The sequence below is a fragment of the Temnothorax nylanderi genome, unplaced genomic scaffold, assembly GCF_030848795.1.
Source record: "Temnothorax nylanderi isolate EJ_2023f unplaced genomic scaffold, tnyl_v1.0 TNYL_tig0550_pilon, whole genome shotgun sequence".
Lineage (NCBI taxonomy): Eukaryota > Metazoa > Arthropoda > Insecta > Hymenoptera > Formicidae > Temnothorax > Temnothorax nylanderi.
Window position 1 is genome coordinate 12,968 of NW_027249612.1, and position 21,151 is coordinate 34,118.

The window sequence follows — 21,151 nt, forward strand, 5'->3', positions numbered from 1 at the left end:
CCGGCGGTCTAAAGGTTAAAGAGAGATCTCAAGTATACGGTTAAACCCTCCTCAGCACTCCTCAGTTGAGTCTGAGCCTTTCAAACGGTCGGTACGTTACAGAAGTGCATCCTTGTTTTTAACTCTCGTCGCGGACGAAAATGCAAAGGAGCGTTGAGTAGCATTACGCAATTAAATTTTGCGTGAAACTTTGAAAAACAGCTTCTCAGAAATATTGAAGACAGCGTATGGGAAAGCTGCTTTGTCGTATGGATGGGAAGCCGTTGAGGATGAACAGCGCTCTGGGCAACCTTTAACATTCAAAAACCGGTGAAAATGTGGCCGTTATCAAGACTGTTCTGGATTGGGACCAACGTTTAAAATGAGGCATAGATATCCGATATATATGCAGAATCAGATATCATATCTGAGATAAAAATATCATGGCTTTTTATAATCTTGCAGATATCTCTGAAATATTCTCATGATATCTCGACAAGCACAATCAGATATTCTATTATTTAGATATCTTCCAGATATCTTGGTGATATATTTTGCTATGTGGGGTGTTTAAGGGGGTATTCTACTCTAGAACGCGCTGTTTTCGGGATTTTTTACAAGAAACCAGTGAAAATTGTTAATATCAGCTTTTTATGTATATATTTTATTATCTTTAAAGAACATAAAAAATATTTTTTGAAGCTGAATTAATGAATATAAATATTAATTAAACCCTATCGAATACATGGTAAAAAAAAACGGTGCCCATGATTGCGCCCTATCTGGTTGTCTGAAACAAAAAATTCAAAAAGATTCTTAATTAGTATGAGTTTGGCTATAGCAGGAACTAGAATGGAATAAAAAAATAGAAAATTTAAAAAATGGCGGCACTTTGAAAATTTAGTATTAATTTTTTTATCTTTCGAAGGTTGTCAAAATCGTAAAAAAATTTTTTTTTACTTAATTCTATTTCCGGCTATAGCGACACATCTGCTGAGGATGTACGCAAAAGCCGGACTTGATCGGTCAAATAGATCTTGAGATATCTTGGGTACCAGTTCAAAAAACATGGTTTTGAGAAAAACACGTTTAAAGTTTTGCGCACCGTTTATGAAGGATCTTTACTTACGAAGATTAATCTGCCAATCCAGGACCATACAGGGGACCTACCTCATGCTCAAAGAAGAAGAGAGCAGATGTTTTCTCAGAAAGGTCAGGAAGAAACCGTTAGGCCCCTCTTTCAAACTAAAAACCTACGAGACCTGTCGAGATGCGCTCGGCACTGCGCGCTGTGAGCCGCTCCCTTTAAACCGCTACAACTTCGTCAATTTTATGAATTTAAGCAAATCCCTTTACAGACACATTTTTCATAACATATACTTTGAGAAAAAAAATTTTTTTTCGATTTTTTGAAATTTCTAGAGTAGAATACCCCCTTAAGATGTTAATAATTAGGTTAAGATGTTAATAATAAAATAGTCTATAATAATTATTACAATATACATTTATTTTATTGTAATTTATTGCAAACTGTAATTTTGATAACATTGTCATATAACGTATGAAGCATGTTTAAAACTTTTTTATTAATGTAATAATATATACTCATAATAATATAAACTTTTTACTCATGAACTTTACTTATAAAATAAAACGCATTTAAAAAAGAGAACTAAAAACGATTTGTCCGACATCACTATTTTTACCTTTTCATCGTATAAAATAGAATTGTACACCATATGACACTTATTAAGTATACCACACTAAAGTTCTATCTTATTGTTAGTTTTACATCCAACAAAAAGCGGTTAAGAATCTGTTAAGTAGATTAACTGCCATGCAAAATAAAAGTTTATACTAACCCACTCGGCATGTTATGTTGTTGAAATATTGAAATATTCGGAAATGGTGCAGAAATATTTCGTTAACATTTCATTTGTAACTATGCATCTGAAATATTTCAGAAATGTACCTGCATCATGTTTTTTATAATATTGCATTAACAATATTTCTGAAATCTTTCAGAAAGTTGTTTACAATATTCCCAGATAGCAAGTTGCCCGCAGGTTACTGTCAATTTGGTTAAAACTGCTCTGCTAAGTTGCCTTCAATATTGAGGAAAGCGGCTTCCGATTTTGCCTATTGGATTGCCGACTTTTATTGCCACCAAAACGGTTGCCAACAGATTGTGGCAACTTTTATGGCAATAAGTATGCTACGAGCTTTCCGCTTGTTTGCGTAAGGTAATCGTTGTCTGCATAATGCTTTTAAGTTGCTCTAAACGAAATTACTGTTGTCCGGTGACAGCAATATGATGACAACTGAAGGGAAACTTATGCCAAACACTATTTCCTTTTTATGCCAAGGAATGCTTGGCTATCTGGGTTTGTAAGTTTCTGTAATATTGCAAAAAAAATGTAGCAGATGCAATATTTCAGAAATATTTCTGAAACATTATAAAAGTAATATTACGTTTGCATTGCACGAATAATATTTCTGTAACATATCAAACGCAATATTGCATTTAAAATATTTCTGAAAAATTTCTGAAAGATTGCGTAGGTAATAAAAAATTGAATTGCAGGCAGTGAATTTCTACAATATTGCAGAAGAAATATTGCAGATGTAATGGTTTAGAAACATTTCTGATACAAGATAAAACTATTATTATGTTTACATTGCATGGCGTTATATTTTTGAATGTTTCACATATACAACATTGCATTTGTAATATTTCCGAAAAGTTGCTGACAGACTTAAGAACTTATAAAAAATTAAATTTATTATTATATAATTATTGCATTTTATTGCATTTTTTCTCTTTTATTAAGAATTTTCTGATATTTCAAATTTTGTCATATGGCATTTTTAATATAAAATATTTAATAATATTTAATATAAAATAATATTCGACGCTGACTGGCAGAAAAGATTTATTTGTATATCTGTATTGTTAATATTGTTATGCGATAGCTTTATGCTCACCAAAATAAGCAAGTATAAGGAAGAAAGAAGCGTCAGAGTCAGAGGATCACCACTACCCTGTTCGATCATCAATGTCATGCAACAAGACGCCGGTATACTACTTGGATGAGTGACCGGCTGAGAGAGCGGATTTCTTCGCGCGGCGGCTATACGCACATGGCTTAATATTTTTTTTGTTCCAGTAACAAAATATTTCATTTTTCACATATCAACAAATAGTTTTTGCGTTAGTAACAAAATTTTGTTTGCTAATACAAAACATTTTTCTCAGTGTAAAATGTATTTGAAATATCTCTGAAGTGTTTCTGCAATATTTCGTAGATATATTTCATAAATATTTCAGTAATATTACCGAAATATTGCCAAAATCTTTCAGCAAGGTTGCATTTGAAATAATTGGGAACATTGAAACATTGCAGAAATGCTGTAGAAACGGTCGTGAAATATTTCTGAAATATTGATGAAAGGTGTAATATTTCAAATGGAATTTTGCAGAAATGTTTCTGAAATATTACATGCCGAGAACCTTATGCTGTATGCGGTACACACCTTCAATTTAAAATTGTTATTTAACATGTTGTGCCACACTGCCGCTTTATATGTTAGAATGTTAAATTATGGTGCCGGCAGCTAGTAAAGGTGGAAGCACATAAAATTGCAGGAGCCATGAGCAGAAGCCATATGCGCATGCGCTATGGTATCTGCAGTCTGCATGGCTTCTAAATTTTCAATCTACATAAAAATACATAATGCATAGTTTATGTAGATTGGAAATTCAGAAGCCATGGGGCAGACTGCAGATACCATAGCGCATGCGCATATGGCTTCTGCATTCTGCTCATGGCTCCTGCAATTTTATGTGCTTCCACCTTTAATATTTTAGATATTACAATGGTTTTATTTATAAGGGCCATTCTACAATACGTCGCAAACGATGGCATTTCAACTGCTAGTTGAAAAGTGTTATTTCTGATTACCGATTGCCAGTTGCTGTCGCCAAAAAAGTTAAAAGTTCGCTAACTCTCTTTTGACAACCACAACTGACAACACACAAGCGCAACTGGAAATAACACTTTTCAACTAGCAGTTGCCATCGTTTGCGACGTATTGTAGAATGGCCCTAAGAGTATCTTACTTTACCCCCAAACTTCCTCTAATCATGTAAAAAATCCCGCACTAAATCAGTAGAAACTGTCTCTCGGTCGAATAAGCTAAAATTTTAATATATTGGGAGCTTTCCAGCAAGCGACACAGGTCGACACAAACATCATTCTATCTTCCTTTTTTGGCAATGAGTAACAAAGACAAAACGACACTTGTGTCGATTTGTGTCGCTTACTGGAAAGCTCCCATTGTAGTTTAGGGCATTCTGATTAAAAGCCTGCGGCACACGATACGATTTTTCTTACTAGATCGCATGCGATCTAGTAAATTACAATAATTGCACCACTCAACACTCAGGATTTCTAGTAATTCATTAGATCGCATGCGATCTAGTAAGAAAAATCGTATTGTGTGCTGCAGGCTTAAAAGTTTCAATGGGCACAATCCGAAAATGGACAGTTTCTGCGCTATTGACCTTAGAACGTTACCTTAGTATGTATCCGACTAATGATCCAAAAAAGGTTTCCTTACACTTTAGAAGTGTGTTAAATATTTATATATGTATAATATATGTAGATTCTTAATACCCACATTCCCACATACACATATATACAATACCTATAGGGTGTCCGACTTTAATTTTTACATTGTAATAATTCGAAAACGTGGCGTTTTGGTAAAAAGTGTTACAAATAAAAGTTGTAGGGTTTTCAGAGGACCGTTAGGTGAGTTACCTAGATTTTGGGCCCGAGGTTTACTTTAGGCCCAATAAGGCCAAAGTCGATTTTTTAAGTAAGTAATTTTTTACAGTATCATCTTTTTCTACTATTTAATTTGAACAACTTTTGTCTGAAACATTTATTTATTTGCCTAATACTTTTTGAGATATTCAAAGAAAACTTGATAACTTTTTTAATATTTAGCTTACAATATCTTGATAATTGCTTGTTGGAGGGAAAAGGTGCAGGACTTTTTTACTTGATTTGGTCTCAAGAATATGGTAATGCAATAGCACCTCAACTTTTTTTAATACCTATGTATACATGAAAGCTCCAAGGAGATGTACGCACAAATATACAACTTTTATTTGTAATACTTTTTACCAAAACGCCACGTTTTCGAATTATTACAATGTAAAAATTAATGTCAGACACCCTCTAGGTATTGTATATATGTGTATGTGGGAGTGTGGGTGTTAACAATCTACATATATTATACATGTATAAATATTTAACACACTTCTAAAGTGTAAAGAAACCTTTCCTGGATCATCAGTTGGATACATACCAAGGTAACGTTTTAAAGTCAATAGCGCCAAAATTGTTTATTTTCGAGGGTTGTGCTTATTAAAACTTTTAATCAGAATGCCCTAAACTACACACATTAAAGTTTCAGCCAATTCGACCGAGAGCCATTTTCCACTGATTTAGTGCGGGGTTCTTTTTGAAAAATCAAACAAATGAATATAATTGCAAAGAATATGATTATTTATTTTTTACAGAAGTGTCAAATATAAACTTATATGATTTCTAAAAAATGGATTTTTTGTTAATTGAAAAAATTGCTCGGCAATATTGCACAAATAAAACCTAATGGTTAATAACTGCGATAATGAATACTAATGGTTGATAACTTTAATTGTTGATGATAAGTAAAAAGACGCTTTTATTAGCAAAAGGCAATTGCAGAAAAATAAAACAAATTAAAAATAAAAGAAAGATAAGAAAAGTCCAAAAGAAAAGTAAAATAGCAACCCCTTCGTTGGCATTGACGCAATAGTGCGTCAAATTAATCCGTGCCCTGTGTGGCATTGACGCAAAAGTGCGTCAACCTTTTTTTTCCTATTTAATTTGCTCCGATTTGGCATCCAAGTCTTATACAGGGGTTTTTGGGGTCGCTGATTACAAATCTGAATTCAAAATTTGCAAATTCAAAATGGCGGATCCAAAATGGCGGATAAAAATGCAAAAAAATTACTTGATTGGGATGAAATTTGCCACTCGGGGTTTTTGGGGTCGCTGATTACGAATCTGAATTCAAAATTTGCAAATTCAACATGGCGGATCCAAAATGGCGGATAAAAATGCAAAAAATTACTTGATTGGGATGAAATTTGCCACTCGGGGGTTTTTGGGGTCGCTGATTACGAATCTAAATTCAAAATTTGCACATTCAAAATGGCGGATCCAAAATGGCGGATAAAAATGCAAAAAATTACTTGATTGGGATGAAATTTGCCACTCGGGGGTTTTTGGGGTCGCTAATTACGAAGCTGAACTTAAAATGAAGGAATTCAAAATGGCGAATCCAATAACATGGAGCGAAATACAAAAAATAGATGGAAATGTATGAAGCTTGGTACTCAATGTTGTTTTAAATGATTTAAGAATTCCAGTTTTGAGATTTCTCAAAGTTTGAATCAGCAACCTAAATAACCCATAAGTACCAAGATTTATCCAAATCAAGCCGTTTTTTGTATTTTCGTCCGCCATATTGGATCCGCCATTTTGAATTTCTGAATTTTGAGTTCAGATTCGTAATCAGCAACCTAAATAACCCATAAGTACCAAGATTTATCCAAATCAAGACGTTTTTTGTATTTTCGTCCGCCATATTGGATCCGCCATTTTGAATTTTCGAATTTTAAGTTCAGATTCGTAATCAGCGCCCTCAAAAACCCCAAGGTACAAATTTTCAGGACAAAAAATTTTCCTGCCATTTTGGGCACTTTTTGTCGAATTCTCTCTGCCAACGAAAGGGTTAAGAAGCGAATCAAGTTAGCAATCGCGATACATCCTGGACAAAATATCTGCCAAGCGTATTTTACTGCATGATTTGTTATTCGCTATTGGTTAAGAAGTATAATTACTCCGACTTAAAAATTTTTAATTAAAATTTTATATCAAGGTTTATTTATATATTTTTAACTAGAGAAATTTTATAATTGAAATTCACACGTGTATAGATCTGTATACTACAGATATTAGTAACATCATTAATAGTAGATTCTTAGAGAAATTGTGTATATCCATAGCACTATTTAACATCACTATAAATACACCATAGTACATTATCTAGGGACAGAAACTCATAATAGAAAGAAGAAAATTCTAAAAATCTACTATTATAATAGATTGTGCAATAGATTGTATTATATAACAAGAACTATATAACAAGAAATATACTTATGTATAAATCAGCCGCCCTTTAAAAGTTACTAAATATCTAAATCCAAGACAGCATAAAGAAACAGAAAGAGAACGACAGAGAGGTGGAAAGAAGAGAGAGATTTTCCTATTTTCTTCATCATTACCTGTAAAGTAATTAGAATTTCCTGAATTCACTAATTAATATAAAAGGAAATCATCATATGTTATTTTGCTTACAATTCCCTAATGTCTTAAGATTGTGTCATTCGTGTCTTTTAGCACCATTTTTCTTAGATCTAAAAATACAAGGCATCTTTTATGTATTTACTGATGCCATAAAAATAATGGATCATTAATCGTCAGGCATAGGAGTATTGCAATTTCCATGCCACAACTTAGTCTCCGAATGGCACTCTGAATAGTTAGCGAATATATCCGCGTAACCACGATTACGCCACCAGGTACAAAGTTGCCTGTTCCACCCACAATCAACCATGTGGATCAGTTCTGGTCTTTCCATGCCTAGAAGCGTATAGAAATCTTGATCGCCTAAATGACCCTGTAATAAGATAGATGAGCTATCATTCTAATCAATCAATGTTAGCAGCAAAATATGAAGTGTATCCCATAATCACTTTTAAACCATAAATAATATTTCTTACTTTTCCATTAAATTTAGACTACCTTTTTACTAAAGATTTAGATTAATTTTTTTTATAATGTCAAAGAGTATACACTTATGTAATTTTTAAATTAAAAGCAATTGAAAATAAGTGGCCCTTTTCGAAAATTAAGTTGTAAAGAAATTTATAACAAATAAAATATATCATACTTCAGTTACTGTTAAGTGTATAGGTACTTCACTTCGATAAAATTTTAATTTAAGACTTAATTATGAACATATAATTATATAGAAAATTATATAGAAAATTTGAAAATTGCAATAAATGATGACTTTCTATGACATACGTTAAGAACAAGTTGACTCAAAATTATCGACAATACAAATGTAACTACACATGAACACGCATACACACGCGTGCGCTGTTATACACTAACATATCTATAACAAGCTTTATGAGCGAAATAAAATAATGAGGAAGCAATGTGCAAGTTTCTGATTCGCTAGATCGATTTTCTTCGATGTTTCTTGAAAGTATGCAAAACAATTTTGCACATTGCTTTCTTATCATTTTATTTCGCTCATAAAGTTTCCTCTATAAGGAAGCCATACTATTTTCTGTTAATAATTATGTTGCTGTAATTTAAAAACAAGCTGGCTCTAAAAAGAATGGTAGCGATCTGTAACGATGAAGAAGCAATATGCAAGTTTCTAATTTGCACACTTTTTTTATTTTGATGAGATTAAAGGCCAAAGCACATATGACAGTCGTAGTCGTGGACGTAAGTAACGCACAAGCTTTGGCGTATCCTGATCTGTCAGGTCGGGGACTACGACCGTCGTATATCGCTACGCCATGTTATGTGCTTTGGCCCTTACTGCGTTCATCGCATAATTCAGGTAGATCAACTGAACGTACATTTCTTTTGTTTTCAAAATGATACATGTAATATAGGCTACGTTCGCTTTGGACGCTTTCGTGCTGAAAACATCACTCCATCTTTTTTCAACATGTAATCTCTACTATTATATAAAGGAAAAAAGTTTGTTTGTGCCATTGTTCAAGGTAATCTTAGAAACTATTGAATCGATTTCAAAAATTTTTGCACTGGTGGATAGCTTATATCTTCCTGAGTAACATAGGCTATGTGCCATTGTGCTTCAACCCAATTTGAAAAAAAATTTGGAATATCTAAAATTTTAAATTCTTTAAAAGAGTCGTACTTAATGACTTTTCCTGTTCAGATTTTCCTAATCAACCAAATCTTAAAGTATTATATATGAAATAGGGGTAGAAAAAACTGAGGAATATAATAGAATTTAAATAATTGCTAACAATAAAGGGGTTACCGATTTCTGTCTAAAAAAAGTCTACGTGATTGCTCTAATTTCCACAAATTTTGAAATATCGAGCTAATTTTTTGTTTTATGGATAGAGTATCATTAAAGATAGGTTGGTATTGAATTTGGCGAGAATCGGTGAAAGGGTTGCCGATTTTTGCCTAAAAAGTGTACAAGTTATACATGTTATATTTATCATCTTATATAGAGTATAATTAAAGGAAGGTTGTGTTTTGAATTTGGCGAGGATCGGTGAAGGGGTTACCAATTTCTGCCTAAAAAATGTATAAGTTATTTGATGGATACAGTATCATTTAAGGAAGGTTGTTATTGAATGTGGCGAGGATCGGTGAAGGGTTACCGATTTCTGCTTAAAAAGTGTATAAGCTATACATGTAATTTTATATAGAGTATCATTAAAGGAAGATTGGTATTGACCACTAAAAAAACGCGTTAATAATATTACCTTATGGGTGACGTGGAAAGCTATTGAAAATATGTGTTTATGAATCATACATTGGTGGATAAGATTAACTAGAACACAAATGTAATAACACAAATAAAGTTGTTTAAAAAAAAGACGCCCGGACGAAGCCCCGGGTAACTAGTATATTATATCTCAAGCGCGGGCGAAAAAGCTAGTTCTCAATATTTCTCGGGTTAAATATCGAAAAAAAAGAAAATTCTTTTACCGATCCTCGTCAAATTCAATAATAACCTTTCTTTAATGACATTATATTCAAGTTCAGGCTATATGGTCCATATATGGACTTCGTATATGGACCTTTGATCATGTATAAAGCTGAGTCTATTCAACCAAATCTTAAGAATTATATACATATGAAATGGGAGTAGAAAAAACTGAAGAATATAACAGAATTATAAATAGCCCGATATCTCAAAATTTGCTTAAGTTAGACTAGTTAGAGCTACCACAGACATTTCTCAAGAAATTATCGACTTTTAATCGCGTATAAAGTTAGAGCAACCACGGACATTTCTCAAAAATTTCAAAATTTTATAAAGAAAGAACCCTTTTATCGATCATTGCCAAATTCAATACCAACTTTTCTTTAATAATACTCTACATTAAAAAAAATTAAGCCCGATATCTCGAAAATTATCGGAAGTTAGAGCTACCACAACACTTCTAATACCATACGCACGCACGCACATACGCACACACATACACTTTTAAAACAATTGAAACCCCCATTTTTTATTGCATACTAGACATCACAGACGCGCGCGCTACTTAGGTATTTTTAAGGATGTTCTCCGGAAAATCGATTTTCTCTAGATTTTCTTGAAACTGTGAATATATGTTAATTTAGGTGTGCTTTATGCGTGGTATAAATTTTAGTACCTCTTGCGGTATTGAAAATCAAGGTACTGAGCTTCAATGTTTCAATCAGCTTAGGTATCGTTTATTCGATCCAACTGGCCAACTTTATTTAAACAACGTTTCGACCGTAGATTTCGGTCCTTTTCAACGCTTCAAAGTTTCAACTTTTAACATGGGATTCCTATTCCGAGCAATTGTAAAAGACATTATAATGAACAGACATTATAATAAATGGTGAAAAAAGTTTTCTCTAAATGTTTTTGAAAAACTAGTATATGATGCGCCATAAAAATAGAAATAATATGCGATAAGTGTCAATACCCTTGCGGTACTCGTTTTCGAGAAATACTTGTATAAAGTACGCGATTTGATGAATTTTTCGCTCGGTTCAGAGTGACAGAAGAGGAGAGGCGTCAGTTACTTGGCAACGCCGCATGAGTTCTCACGCGTGAAGTTAACTTCTTATTTTTTAGATGTTATTATATGTAATATTTTGTATATAAACAATTAACTTCAGTAAAATAAATTTTTCTTTTTAAGCATGAATACAAGTTGACCACGACTGGAGACGGAGAACGTCCTTAAGGGGATCCTGCAGCCGTATGATTTACCGACATTATCGTTTTTCGATGAATCTTTTAATTGGCTTTATAGAATTGCAAAAATCTTTTACAGAATTAAAGTCCACACAAAAATCTAGGGTAACAAACGCGATTTTACATCAAAAACACCAAAAAATTAAAAATATTACTTATTTGGGCACATACGCAGCTGTCACCTGACGACAATATTTGCTTAAAACAAAAATTCTGCAGTTTATACATATATAATGTTTATCATCTGCCCTTGGGAAAACATGTAGGAATAATATCGTGCAAGTAGAAGTAAGATTCAATGCGTACAAAAAAAGATCCATCGAAAAATTATTTTAGTAATGCAAATACGGATGCAGAATGACAAGAAGAGCAGCAACAGTAATTGCCGGATCTTGCGAGAGATGGCGAGCAATCGAAAAAAGGACAGATGTCATTTCGTTAGACAAAGACAGATATAGGGAAAACAAAATTAGAAAGGTTGACATTATCGACATCGAGGAAGTTCGCTTGTCACTGCAGGATCCCCTTAAGGGGATGCTGGAGCCGCAGGCGAACTCGATCAGCGTCGATAAAGAAGTGCTTACCGACTATATCTGTCCTTGTATAGACAAAGATATAGACAAGGATAGCACGCTACATTGCATGCATACATACGCACGATACACATCGAAATTATACTTTTATATTACGCTTCCAAATCTTGATTTGGGGGGTTTATCGATGTTTTTATTGTTGTACAATTTAGGGGAACTTGTTTTCGCGTTCGTACCAATGGTATCCCATATAGCACAAAATGTTTTTAAAATATTTTTTAAATATTTTTTAGGAAGATTAAAATAATTCACAAAAATATTTTTTGAATGTTTCTATGTCCGCCAGATCATGTCAGAAAAATATTTTCAAAAATATTTTTATAAGATTGCAAATAAATATATTTAATAATATTTGTAAAATCTTTTAGAAATATTACTTCAAAAAATAAAATATGTTTAACCCAATAAGTAATAATTGTGTTTCATGTTTGAAAGATTTTTTTAATATCTGTAAAGTATAGGTACATCTTTTTTTTATATATATTTGAAAAATATACATATCTATCTTGTGAATGTCATGATTTTGCTTCGCCAGAGACCTGCTTATATTAGCCCTCAACTGAAATTTACTTACGAGTTAGTCTTACCATTATGCGCCGCCTAGCAGCGTCGTTCCAAACTAGCACGGAAAGATGCGCTATCATGCATCTTTTAATTAAGAATATTTCATAATATTTCAAAAATATTTGAAAAAAGATTTTAGAACCAATAATAGATTTAAAATATTTTTAAATATTTTGGAACAAGATTATAAAACAATAAATATGTTGATTTAAATTAATATTTCAAAAATATATTTCAAATATTTAAGAAAATATTTCCTGGGTGATAAAGAAGAACATTTTTATAAATATTTTTAAAAGATTCTCAAAATATTCTTAAAAATGTTATCACAAAAGGTTTTTTAACTTTTTTAAAATATTCCTAAAACCATTTTAAAATATTTCTTGCAATATTTTTATAGAAATATTCAAAAATATTTTTTGAAAACATTTTGTGCTGTATGGGATATCTCTTATATGAAATACATCTTGTGACGAGCTGACAGCTCGCCGCAACTCGAGACGCCATATTGGGATAAAAGTAAATAAGGAAATCTGTACTTCCGTAATTTTTTCTCGTTTTCTATATAAAATCGGAGTTCCCCTGAATCATTAATGTATGTACTGCAATTCTGGAGAAGGATTTTTAATTCTGTCAAATATTAACGACGCTACGTTTCGACAAAAAAATGCCGGTAAAACAGACGGCTCCAGCATCACCTTAATATTTCACTGTTACTATTATACTATTAACCACACAACTGTCAAAATATGCCATGACAGCCGCTCATGAAGTAAGCGCAACAAAAGAACCAATCGGCATTGCGGAAAAGCGACAACAATATTTCGATAGATTCGAGTATCGATGACATACCCTTTTTAGAAGAGGACCCTTTTTAAAAGAGAATTCTTATAGCTTACTTCGAAAGCTTTTCAAAACACTATAAAAAGTATTTTTTCATTAAGTTCTTTTCGAGTTATGAGTGTGTACATACATACATATACACATACACGCATATAGACATTTTGTTAAAGTATGTTTTTTTGCATGTTTTAGAACATTCTGAACACAATGCCCGTGAAAACTCGAAACGAAATTTTTGACCTCAAAATAAAGCTTTCTCTATGAGGAAGCAAAATATATTATTTATATTAATTTTTATAGGGGAGACCGGGGCTAAACCGCCAACGGGGTTGAACCGCCAAATCAAATATCTCGGAACCTGTATATTGTGCGAACTCGCTATTAACATTGTAAACGCTGCTTATGGTACCCATGTGACCAACGGAGTTTCGGCAGGTTACCTGCCGTGTTATGATTTTTACGAGGGCAAACGTGTTTTCGGAAGGTGAAAGTGAAATTTTCTGCGCGTGGAAATATTGTAATATCTGCAATAATGTTTGCTCTCCAAATCTCGAGGTACGTGATTATAAAGAGTAATGCATGCTGAACACGAATCCAGTGTAGTTTTTTCATTATCGTTGATGTCTAATATTTCGTGGGCGATCAAACCTGAAACTTATGTTTGGGGCTTATCCGCCAGTAAGCACCCGGGGCTGGTCCGCCAGTCTCGTCACTGTGGCGCGCCGGGCGCACGACTTCAGCTCACGGCGATTTCAGGTTAGGTTTCCCTCGAGCGTGATTCTGTCTTATCTTGCACGTGCGTCAGTTTGTGTAGGAGGGAAATGGTACGCACGTATCGTCGCAAAACGGGTGTTTTGGCCGACCGAAAAGATGGCAGACCGTTGTTTTCGAGATCGCTCACGCTCACGGCACGTCGGCGAGGTACGGCGAGGCACGGCACGGCTCTGAGATCCCGCGATTTCCGCGCGAGAGTTGACATGCCGCGCGCGCTGTAGATCGTCCCGACTCCCGGCCGCGGTAAATCGTCGTTGTTGGTCGTTGTGTCAGTGACAGTCGCGCGTGCGACCGCATCGTCCAGCGTTCGCCGCATCGTCTCGGCGTCATTGTCGCCGCCGTTGTAGTGGTGGTGGTGTCGGTGGTGGTCATCGTCGTCGTCGTCGTCGTCGTCGTCGTCGTCGTCGTCGTCGTGGTGGTCATCGTCGTCGTCGTCGTCGTCGTCGTCGTCGTCGTCGTGGTCGTGGCCGTTGTCGTCGTGGTGGTCGTGGCCGTCGTCGTCGTGGTGGTCGTGGCCGTCGTCGTCGTGGTGGTCATGGCCGTCGTCGTCGTCGTCGTCGGCGCGTCGAGGAATCGGCGCGAGGACGCCGTCGAGTCGGTAAAATGGTCGCGCTCCACCGCGAGCTTTTCTAACCCCCCTGTCGCTATTTATCGCTCCCCCGCGAGAAACGCGGCTTGGTTAAGTTGCTCGAGGGTCCGCGCTGATCCTATGGCACCGGAACGCCGTCACGCGTATTCCCCGTGGTTGCCCGCGTTGACAATGTGACGTGCCGTTGGGGAGTTTACGATTTGGTTAACCTCTGTATTCACGTGCCTAAATTGTTTTATGGAATAGGTAAAACAATTATTTTTTAATAATGTTTTGCATAAAAATTTTAAATAAATTTTTATATTTTTCTCTTAAAAAACAATTATTAAAATGTATTCTATCATTTTTCAGGATTAGATGTACGTATATGTATTGAAAATGCAGTGTGGCGGATTAGCCCCGGGGGGGTGGCGGTTCAACCCCGGCATTTTTGAGATTTCAATTTTTCCACCGTTGTCGTTTTTGCTCTATACCGGTTAAACAAAGCAACATAGATAAAAATTTCCTACATAAATTTTGTAGCTAAAGGTTCACTCTTTACAGTGGTATACCACATTAAACTAAAATTATTTATTTTCTTGTTAAAAATCGGCACCGAAAAAAAACTGGCGGTTTAGCCCCGGTCTCCCCTACTTGTTTACAATATTATTTATTATTAATATATAATATTAAAAAAACTGCCTAGTCGAAAGAATCAAAGCAGTAATAGTCGTTTTGCGTAGACTTTCTGATAGGATTCCTTCATGGAGCTGACTTTTCTTTATATTCGGTAGCATCAAACTGATTTTGAGTCCGTTGCAAAATCAATGTGATAAGTTTCTTTTGTCCTCTCAATTCTTTAATTCTTTTTTTGCATTTAAGGCTTTTAATTTCCTCAGCAGCGTTTGAAATATAAAATACTAAATAATTTAAAATGAAAATTAGGTGACGATTTAGATGCAATTCTTGAATCGCAAGATCAAGTAGCTGCTCGTAAGTCACTTTTTTACAGTAGCGAGTGAGAGTCCAAACATTTATTCCGAATTCTAACGCCGTTTTTACGAAAAAATTCGCGCTCGATTTTTATTCTTTTAATCGCTCTAAGTATAATTTTATTGGATATGTCTACCTTATCCGTCTTTTTTTTATAGTTACGCACCATTATCTACACGGAAAAAAAATGAGGTTGCTTCAATTAAACGTCGACGTCACGGGCTGCCACAAGCATAAATAATTAATTCAATTGGATATTATTGGACCAAATATTTAAATTATTAAAACAATTATCTGATTTTTTTGTTCATTAATATTGATGTTGCATCAATAAATTCTCAATTGCACTGATGCTGTTGATACATCTTTTTTTTCGTGTATGTATAAAAAAACAATCCTTTATTGAAGTGTGTGGACACATTGCCCTATCAAAAATAAGACAGATAGCCCCGACCACATTTTTCAGTTTTTTAGTATGTTGTGAATTTTAGATTATGCAGAATTAAGATTTGACGCTTCTCACATCTGATAACTATATATTAATGGATAATATTATAAATTGCTTGCCTTAATTTGAGTTAAACTACTGTCGCACAACAAATTTTTCGACCGTCGAAAAAAGTTAATAATCGTCGCTTTCTTTGTAACGCATGGTCTACGAAAAGCATCACAAGAGAACAAAAGCTTCTGATTCTCTTACGTAGAGCTTTTTTCAATTATTTAGAATGGTATATGTATATATATGTATATATTTGTTCTCTTAAGAGGTGTGTATATATATATATATATATATACATATATATATACGTGGGTAGTCTGAAAAGTTTTGAGCCTCAAACATTATTTTTTCGGTCAAATTCGGTCAAATTTTTCAACATCGACACATTTCAAGTCGATGTTAGGCTCAAAACTTTTCAGACTACCCTCGTATATATATATATATATATAGGGGAGACCGCGAGGCGAAGTCGGCCCTTTTTTTCGGTGCCGATTTTTAACAACAAAATAAATCATTTTAGTGAAATATAGTATACCATTGTAAAGAGTGAACCCTTGGCTACAAAATTTATATAGGCATTTTTGGTCTACGTCGCTTTGTTCAACCGGTATAGAGTAAAAACGACAAAGGTGCAAAAATCGAAAAGTCAAAATTCCCGGGGTGGAGTCGTGTCTTCATTCTCGGACTGGATTTTAAATAAAGATACATAATTTTGATCATAAAAAATAATAGAATACACTTTATTTATTGTTTTTTAGTAGAAAAATGGAAAGCGGAAAATAATTTCAAGAAAATCAATTTTCTTTTTCGCTACAGTTAAAGCATGTAAAAATGGAGTCTGACGAGCGCACGCACTCGTTGTGTGCCTTACGCCTGCACGAAATGCACTGTTTTTCATCGGCCCTGTTTTCTATTATCTCCGAGCATACGCAGCACATATTATTTAGCTTCCTTGACTTCGTTTTGGCTTGGAAACGACTTCGCCCCGAACACAAGTTTTAGGTTTGGTCGCTTATAAAATAATAGAAAATCAATGAAAATAAAAAAACTGCACTATATTCGTGTTCAGCATGCATTACTCTTTAGAATCACTTACTTTGAGATTCAGAGAGACAATAATACTTAAGATATTACAAACTTTCGACGCGGAAGAAATTTTACTTTCGACCTGCGAAAACACGTTTGCTTCGATAAGAATCACAACATGGCACGTAACCTCACTAAACTCCGTTGGTCACGTGGGCACCATAAGCCGCGCTTACAGTATTAATGGCGAGTTCACTCAACATACAGATTTCGAGATAATTGCAAAAACGACTCCGCCCTGGGGCCGACGCCCCGGTCTCATATATATATATATATAATATACCTCTTAACACCTAAGATAGCAGTACTGTGGACACATAGTCCCCGTAGACAGATAGCCCCGGTCTTTCCTAACATATTTATATGTAATATATATAATTTTTATTTCATAACAATAAGTTCTTCTGTCTATACATATCTTCGTTTATTATATTTTCTCTATGATATATCACACATCTTTCAATACGACAATTGATATCACAATATAGAAAATTTACTTCAATTATGTAACTTTTAATAACTGTCCAATATTACCTTGAAGTGATATTTCTCCGTCATAGCATTCACGCTATCTTTATTGACAATCTCATTGTATTCAAGCGATTTCCGTAATCTTTCCAAATTAAAGAGCACCATCCCACTATTATAGCCAGGGTACCCGCCTTTATGTTGAGGTTCGCCAAACATCGTTGTCGGATGTTTATTACGATATAAGTACAGAACATGTCGGTAAACTGGCGTAAGCTCCGGAGCTAAGCCAAACAAGGCTTCCTTTCCGAACTTGTTAAATTCTTCAAACAGATCCTTCACGTCTCTACGAAATTTCGTATCCGCATCAAACATCGCGGCGAGTTTCTGATGGCTGGGTGCGATTCTGTGCAAACCCAGCGAAATAAAGAATAATGCATCGGAATAATATGTTCCTGGTTTGCTACTGAAATGTGGCAACATAACCGATACAATATCCTCCAATTGTACAGCTAGTTGATGTACATTATAGTAAAACACCTGAGGACAAATAAATATGTAGATACTTTTATTATGTCAAGTATAAGTTCAGAATAAACAAGAAGGAACAAAAATGTCTATATGAAAACAACCTAAAAATAAACAATGTCTATATGAAATAGACTGCCTAAGAAAAAAAGTGGACATAATATGATAAGATGCAAAAATACATTATTAGATATGAAAAGATCTAAATAACATGTAATTTTATATGTATAATCAGATCTGAAATTTGGCGCGATATGATCATATCTTTATATAATCATATTCGACTTGATCTTATTATATATATGACATCAGATCTGGTTGAATATGATTATAGATGTAAAAATACATTATTAGATATGAAAAGATCTAAATAATATGTAATTTTATATGATTACATACATAATCAGATCCGAAATTTGGCATAATATGATATCTTTATATAATATCATATTCTACTTGATCTTATTATATATGATAACAGATCTGTCTAGATTATACATATATAATCATATTCAACCAGATGTGTTGTCATATATAATCATATTCAACCAGATCTGTTGTCATATACAATCATATTCAACCAGATCTGTTGTCATATATAATAAGATCAAGTCGAATATGATTACATAAAGATATGATCATATCACGTCAAATTTCGGATCTAATTATATATAATCATATAAAATTCATATAAAATTAAATCTTTTCATATCTAATAATATATTTTTACATCTGACCATATTATACCCATATTATTATACCTATTTCTTTTCTCGGGGAATTATACAAATATTTTAATGACAATGCAATATACTCATATAAGGACATATTCGTTTTAATTTGTTAAAAATAAGAAAGGACATACAAGAACATACTTCCATAAATTTTCCAGTGCTGGCCATAACATTTTGGATAACAATCGCAGCTATGTCTCGACTGTCATCATCAATTATCACATGGAAGGCAATATCCACAGAGGCGAATCTGAGCAAGGAGTCCGTGAATATTTGGAACTTACGTCTCATAGGCGAGTTCGAGGCAACCTTGGTAAAAATGCACCATATGTTATAATAATTCGTCTGATTTCGTGGCATAATGCTTGCCGTTGAAGACAAATAATTGATGGAATAAGCAGTAACTGCTGAGGCAGCCGTAAGGTTTGCCAAGCTTCTGTTTCTCGTTTGCGGGCTGAACAAGACCCAGCGTCCTCCATCGGATGTCTGATAGCAATATAGAGCAACCAAGAGTAACGCAAGGACGGTCAACCTCAGCAGCACCTTGCGTAACAAGGGCATTTAATTTGTATCCCTTATTCTTCTAATCTAAAAGAGCAAACAAGCTTCAAAAATCTACAAAAAGAAATAAATGTTTAGAATATAAATAAAAATATCTCGGTTAAAAAAAACAATAATTTAATTTTACATTTGTTAATTTTATAATTTCTTCACAATTTATTTCGATTTAGTCAAATAATTTTTAATTTTAATATAATCTAACCTAATTCGCTTCGGTTAATTCTCACGATTTTTTTTAAGCAAGAAAACATTAATCTTAGATCATGGGAATCAGAAAGGAATTGATAATTACGTGAGCATGATCAATAGCTGATTTTTTGTTACCGCACCATCGCGTCACCTGGTTCAGATCTCCCATCAAGCGATATCATAAGTTTGTTTTTTATTGCTGCACCAAACTGCATTACAACTTCTTTTCTCGCTTTCACCAAATTCAAACATATGCCTATTTCACTCAGTACAGAAGTCACAAGTCACAAGTATAGAAAATGTGTGTTACACTAGCTCAGCTAGAAAAAAAACAGACCTCATGTTTTTCCTGTGTCAATGGGTGTGTTTAGGTAAGACACCGCTACTGTAGCGCTACACGAATGCGTACCAGCCATTGGCTGTTCATGGTAGCGCTACCATTTTGGTTGGTAATTTGGGAAAAACTATTTGTAGCCGTGAACTACAAATGGTTTTTCCCAAACTTTAGCCAAATTAATTAACAAATCTCATTAAACTTATGCTCGTTTTAATCAGTAAGATCAGCCGCAACCCGGTACATCGCCGGTTTTCCATTTTGGCTCTTAAAAATTTATAATAAATAAAATACGGACTCGCAGCGAGTCGCAGCTAAGCCAACCCGACAGAGGTCTCTACTCTTACTCCTGTCGACCCTTAAAGCTGGCCACACACACTTTTTCGTAACAGTAACAGTAGGATTTCGACCAATCGCATTGCTCGATTCGGGAACGTACGGCCGTACGTTGGTAGAGGGGAATAGTCGACTCTGATTGGTGGATTTCCTTACGATTTATGTCTTACGTCTTCCGTCGATTCGTGTGTCCAGCGCTTAGGGCCGGTCTACAATGGATGTTGTAAGTCGTAAGTCGTAAGAATTGGCCAATCACAGTTCATTATTCTTCGACCGCAAGGAGAATAATGAACTGTGATTGGTCAGTTCTTACGATTTACGACTTACAACACCCATTGTAGACCGGGCCTTAGGCCTTAGGCCCGGTCTACAATCAGTCGTATGTCGGAGTCGGATGTCGCAACGTAGCCGATGGTCTAAAGCCTTGTGAACACGATACTAGAAATCGGTCCGAGTTTCGGTTTAAGCCAATAAAACTGCTGCTTTTCTGTAAGAGCTGCAAGTTGATTGGCTTAAACCGAAACTCGGACCGATTTCTAGTATCGTGTACACAAGGTTTAAGGCCCGGTCTACAATGGGTGTCGTAACTGTCGTAAGTCGTTAGTCGTAAGAAATTGACCAATCATTAGTTGATTATTCTCTTCAAATTCGATTGTGATTGGTCAATTTCTTACGATTAACGACTTACGACAGTTACGACACCCATTGTAGACCGGGCTTTAATGGATGTCGTAACTGGTCTAGTTTCCACCTAGACCTAGGAGCGCCTAGGAGCGAATTAACGACTTCGGTGGAAACTAGACCACTGTCGTAAGTCGTGAGTCGTAAGAAATTGACCAATCATTAGTTGATTATTCTCCTCAAATTCGACTGTGATTGGTCAATTTCTTACAAGTTACGACACCCATTGTAGGCCGGTATTTATAGTCGGTTCTTATATTTAAGACCGTCTTAAGGGGA

At 34.7% G+C, this 21,151-nt stretch overlaps 1 protein-coding gene across 10 annotated transcripts; it reads right to left on the minus strand.

Moving 5' to 3' along the window:
* Positions 1 to 1,465: 1,465 nt before the first annotated feature.
* Xxylt (Xyloside xylosyltransferase) lies at positions 1,466 to 19,889 on the minus strand. 10 transcript variants are annotated; one of them, XR_011721402.1, is made up of 6 exons: positions 19,625 to 19,889; positions 19,177 to 19,359; positions 18,913 to 19,080; positions 17,576 to 18,049; positions 7,455 to 7,776; positions 1,466 to 7,381 (listed from the first exon to the last, which is right to left on the minus strand). XR_011721402.1 is itself a non-coding variant. In XM_071723014.1 (5 exons), exons 2-4 carry the CDS (start codon positions 19,330 to 19,332, stop codon positions 13,174 to 13,176), a joined length of 918 nt encoding a protein of 305 aa, XP_071579115.1. In that variant the 5' UTR covers positions 19,333 to 19,359; positions 19,625 to 19,888; the 3' UTR covers positions 7,641 to 7,776; positions 13,131 to 13,173. The 10 variants fall into 10 exon arrangements, 2 of the variants coding, with proteins under 2 accessions (XP_071579114.1, XP_071579115.1); XR_011721401.1 differs by having other exon boundaries at positions 19,141 to 19,359; XR_011721398.1 differs by having other exon boundaries at positions 18,913 to 19,359; positions 19,662 to 19,888.
* Positions 19,890 to 21,151: the final 1,262 nt, after the last annotated feature.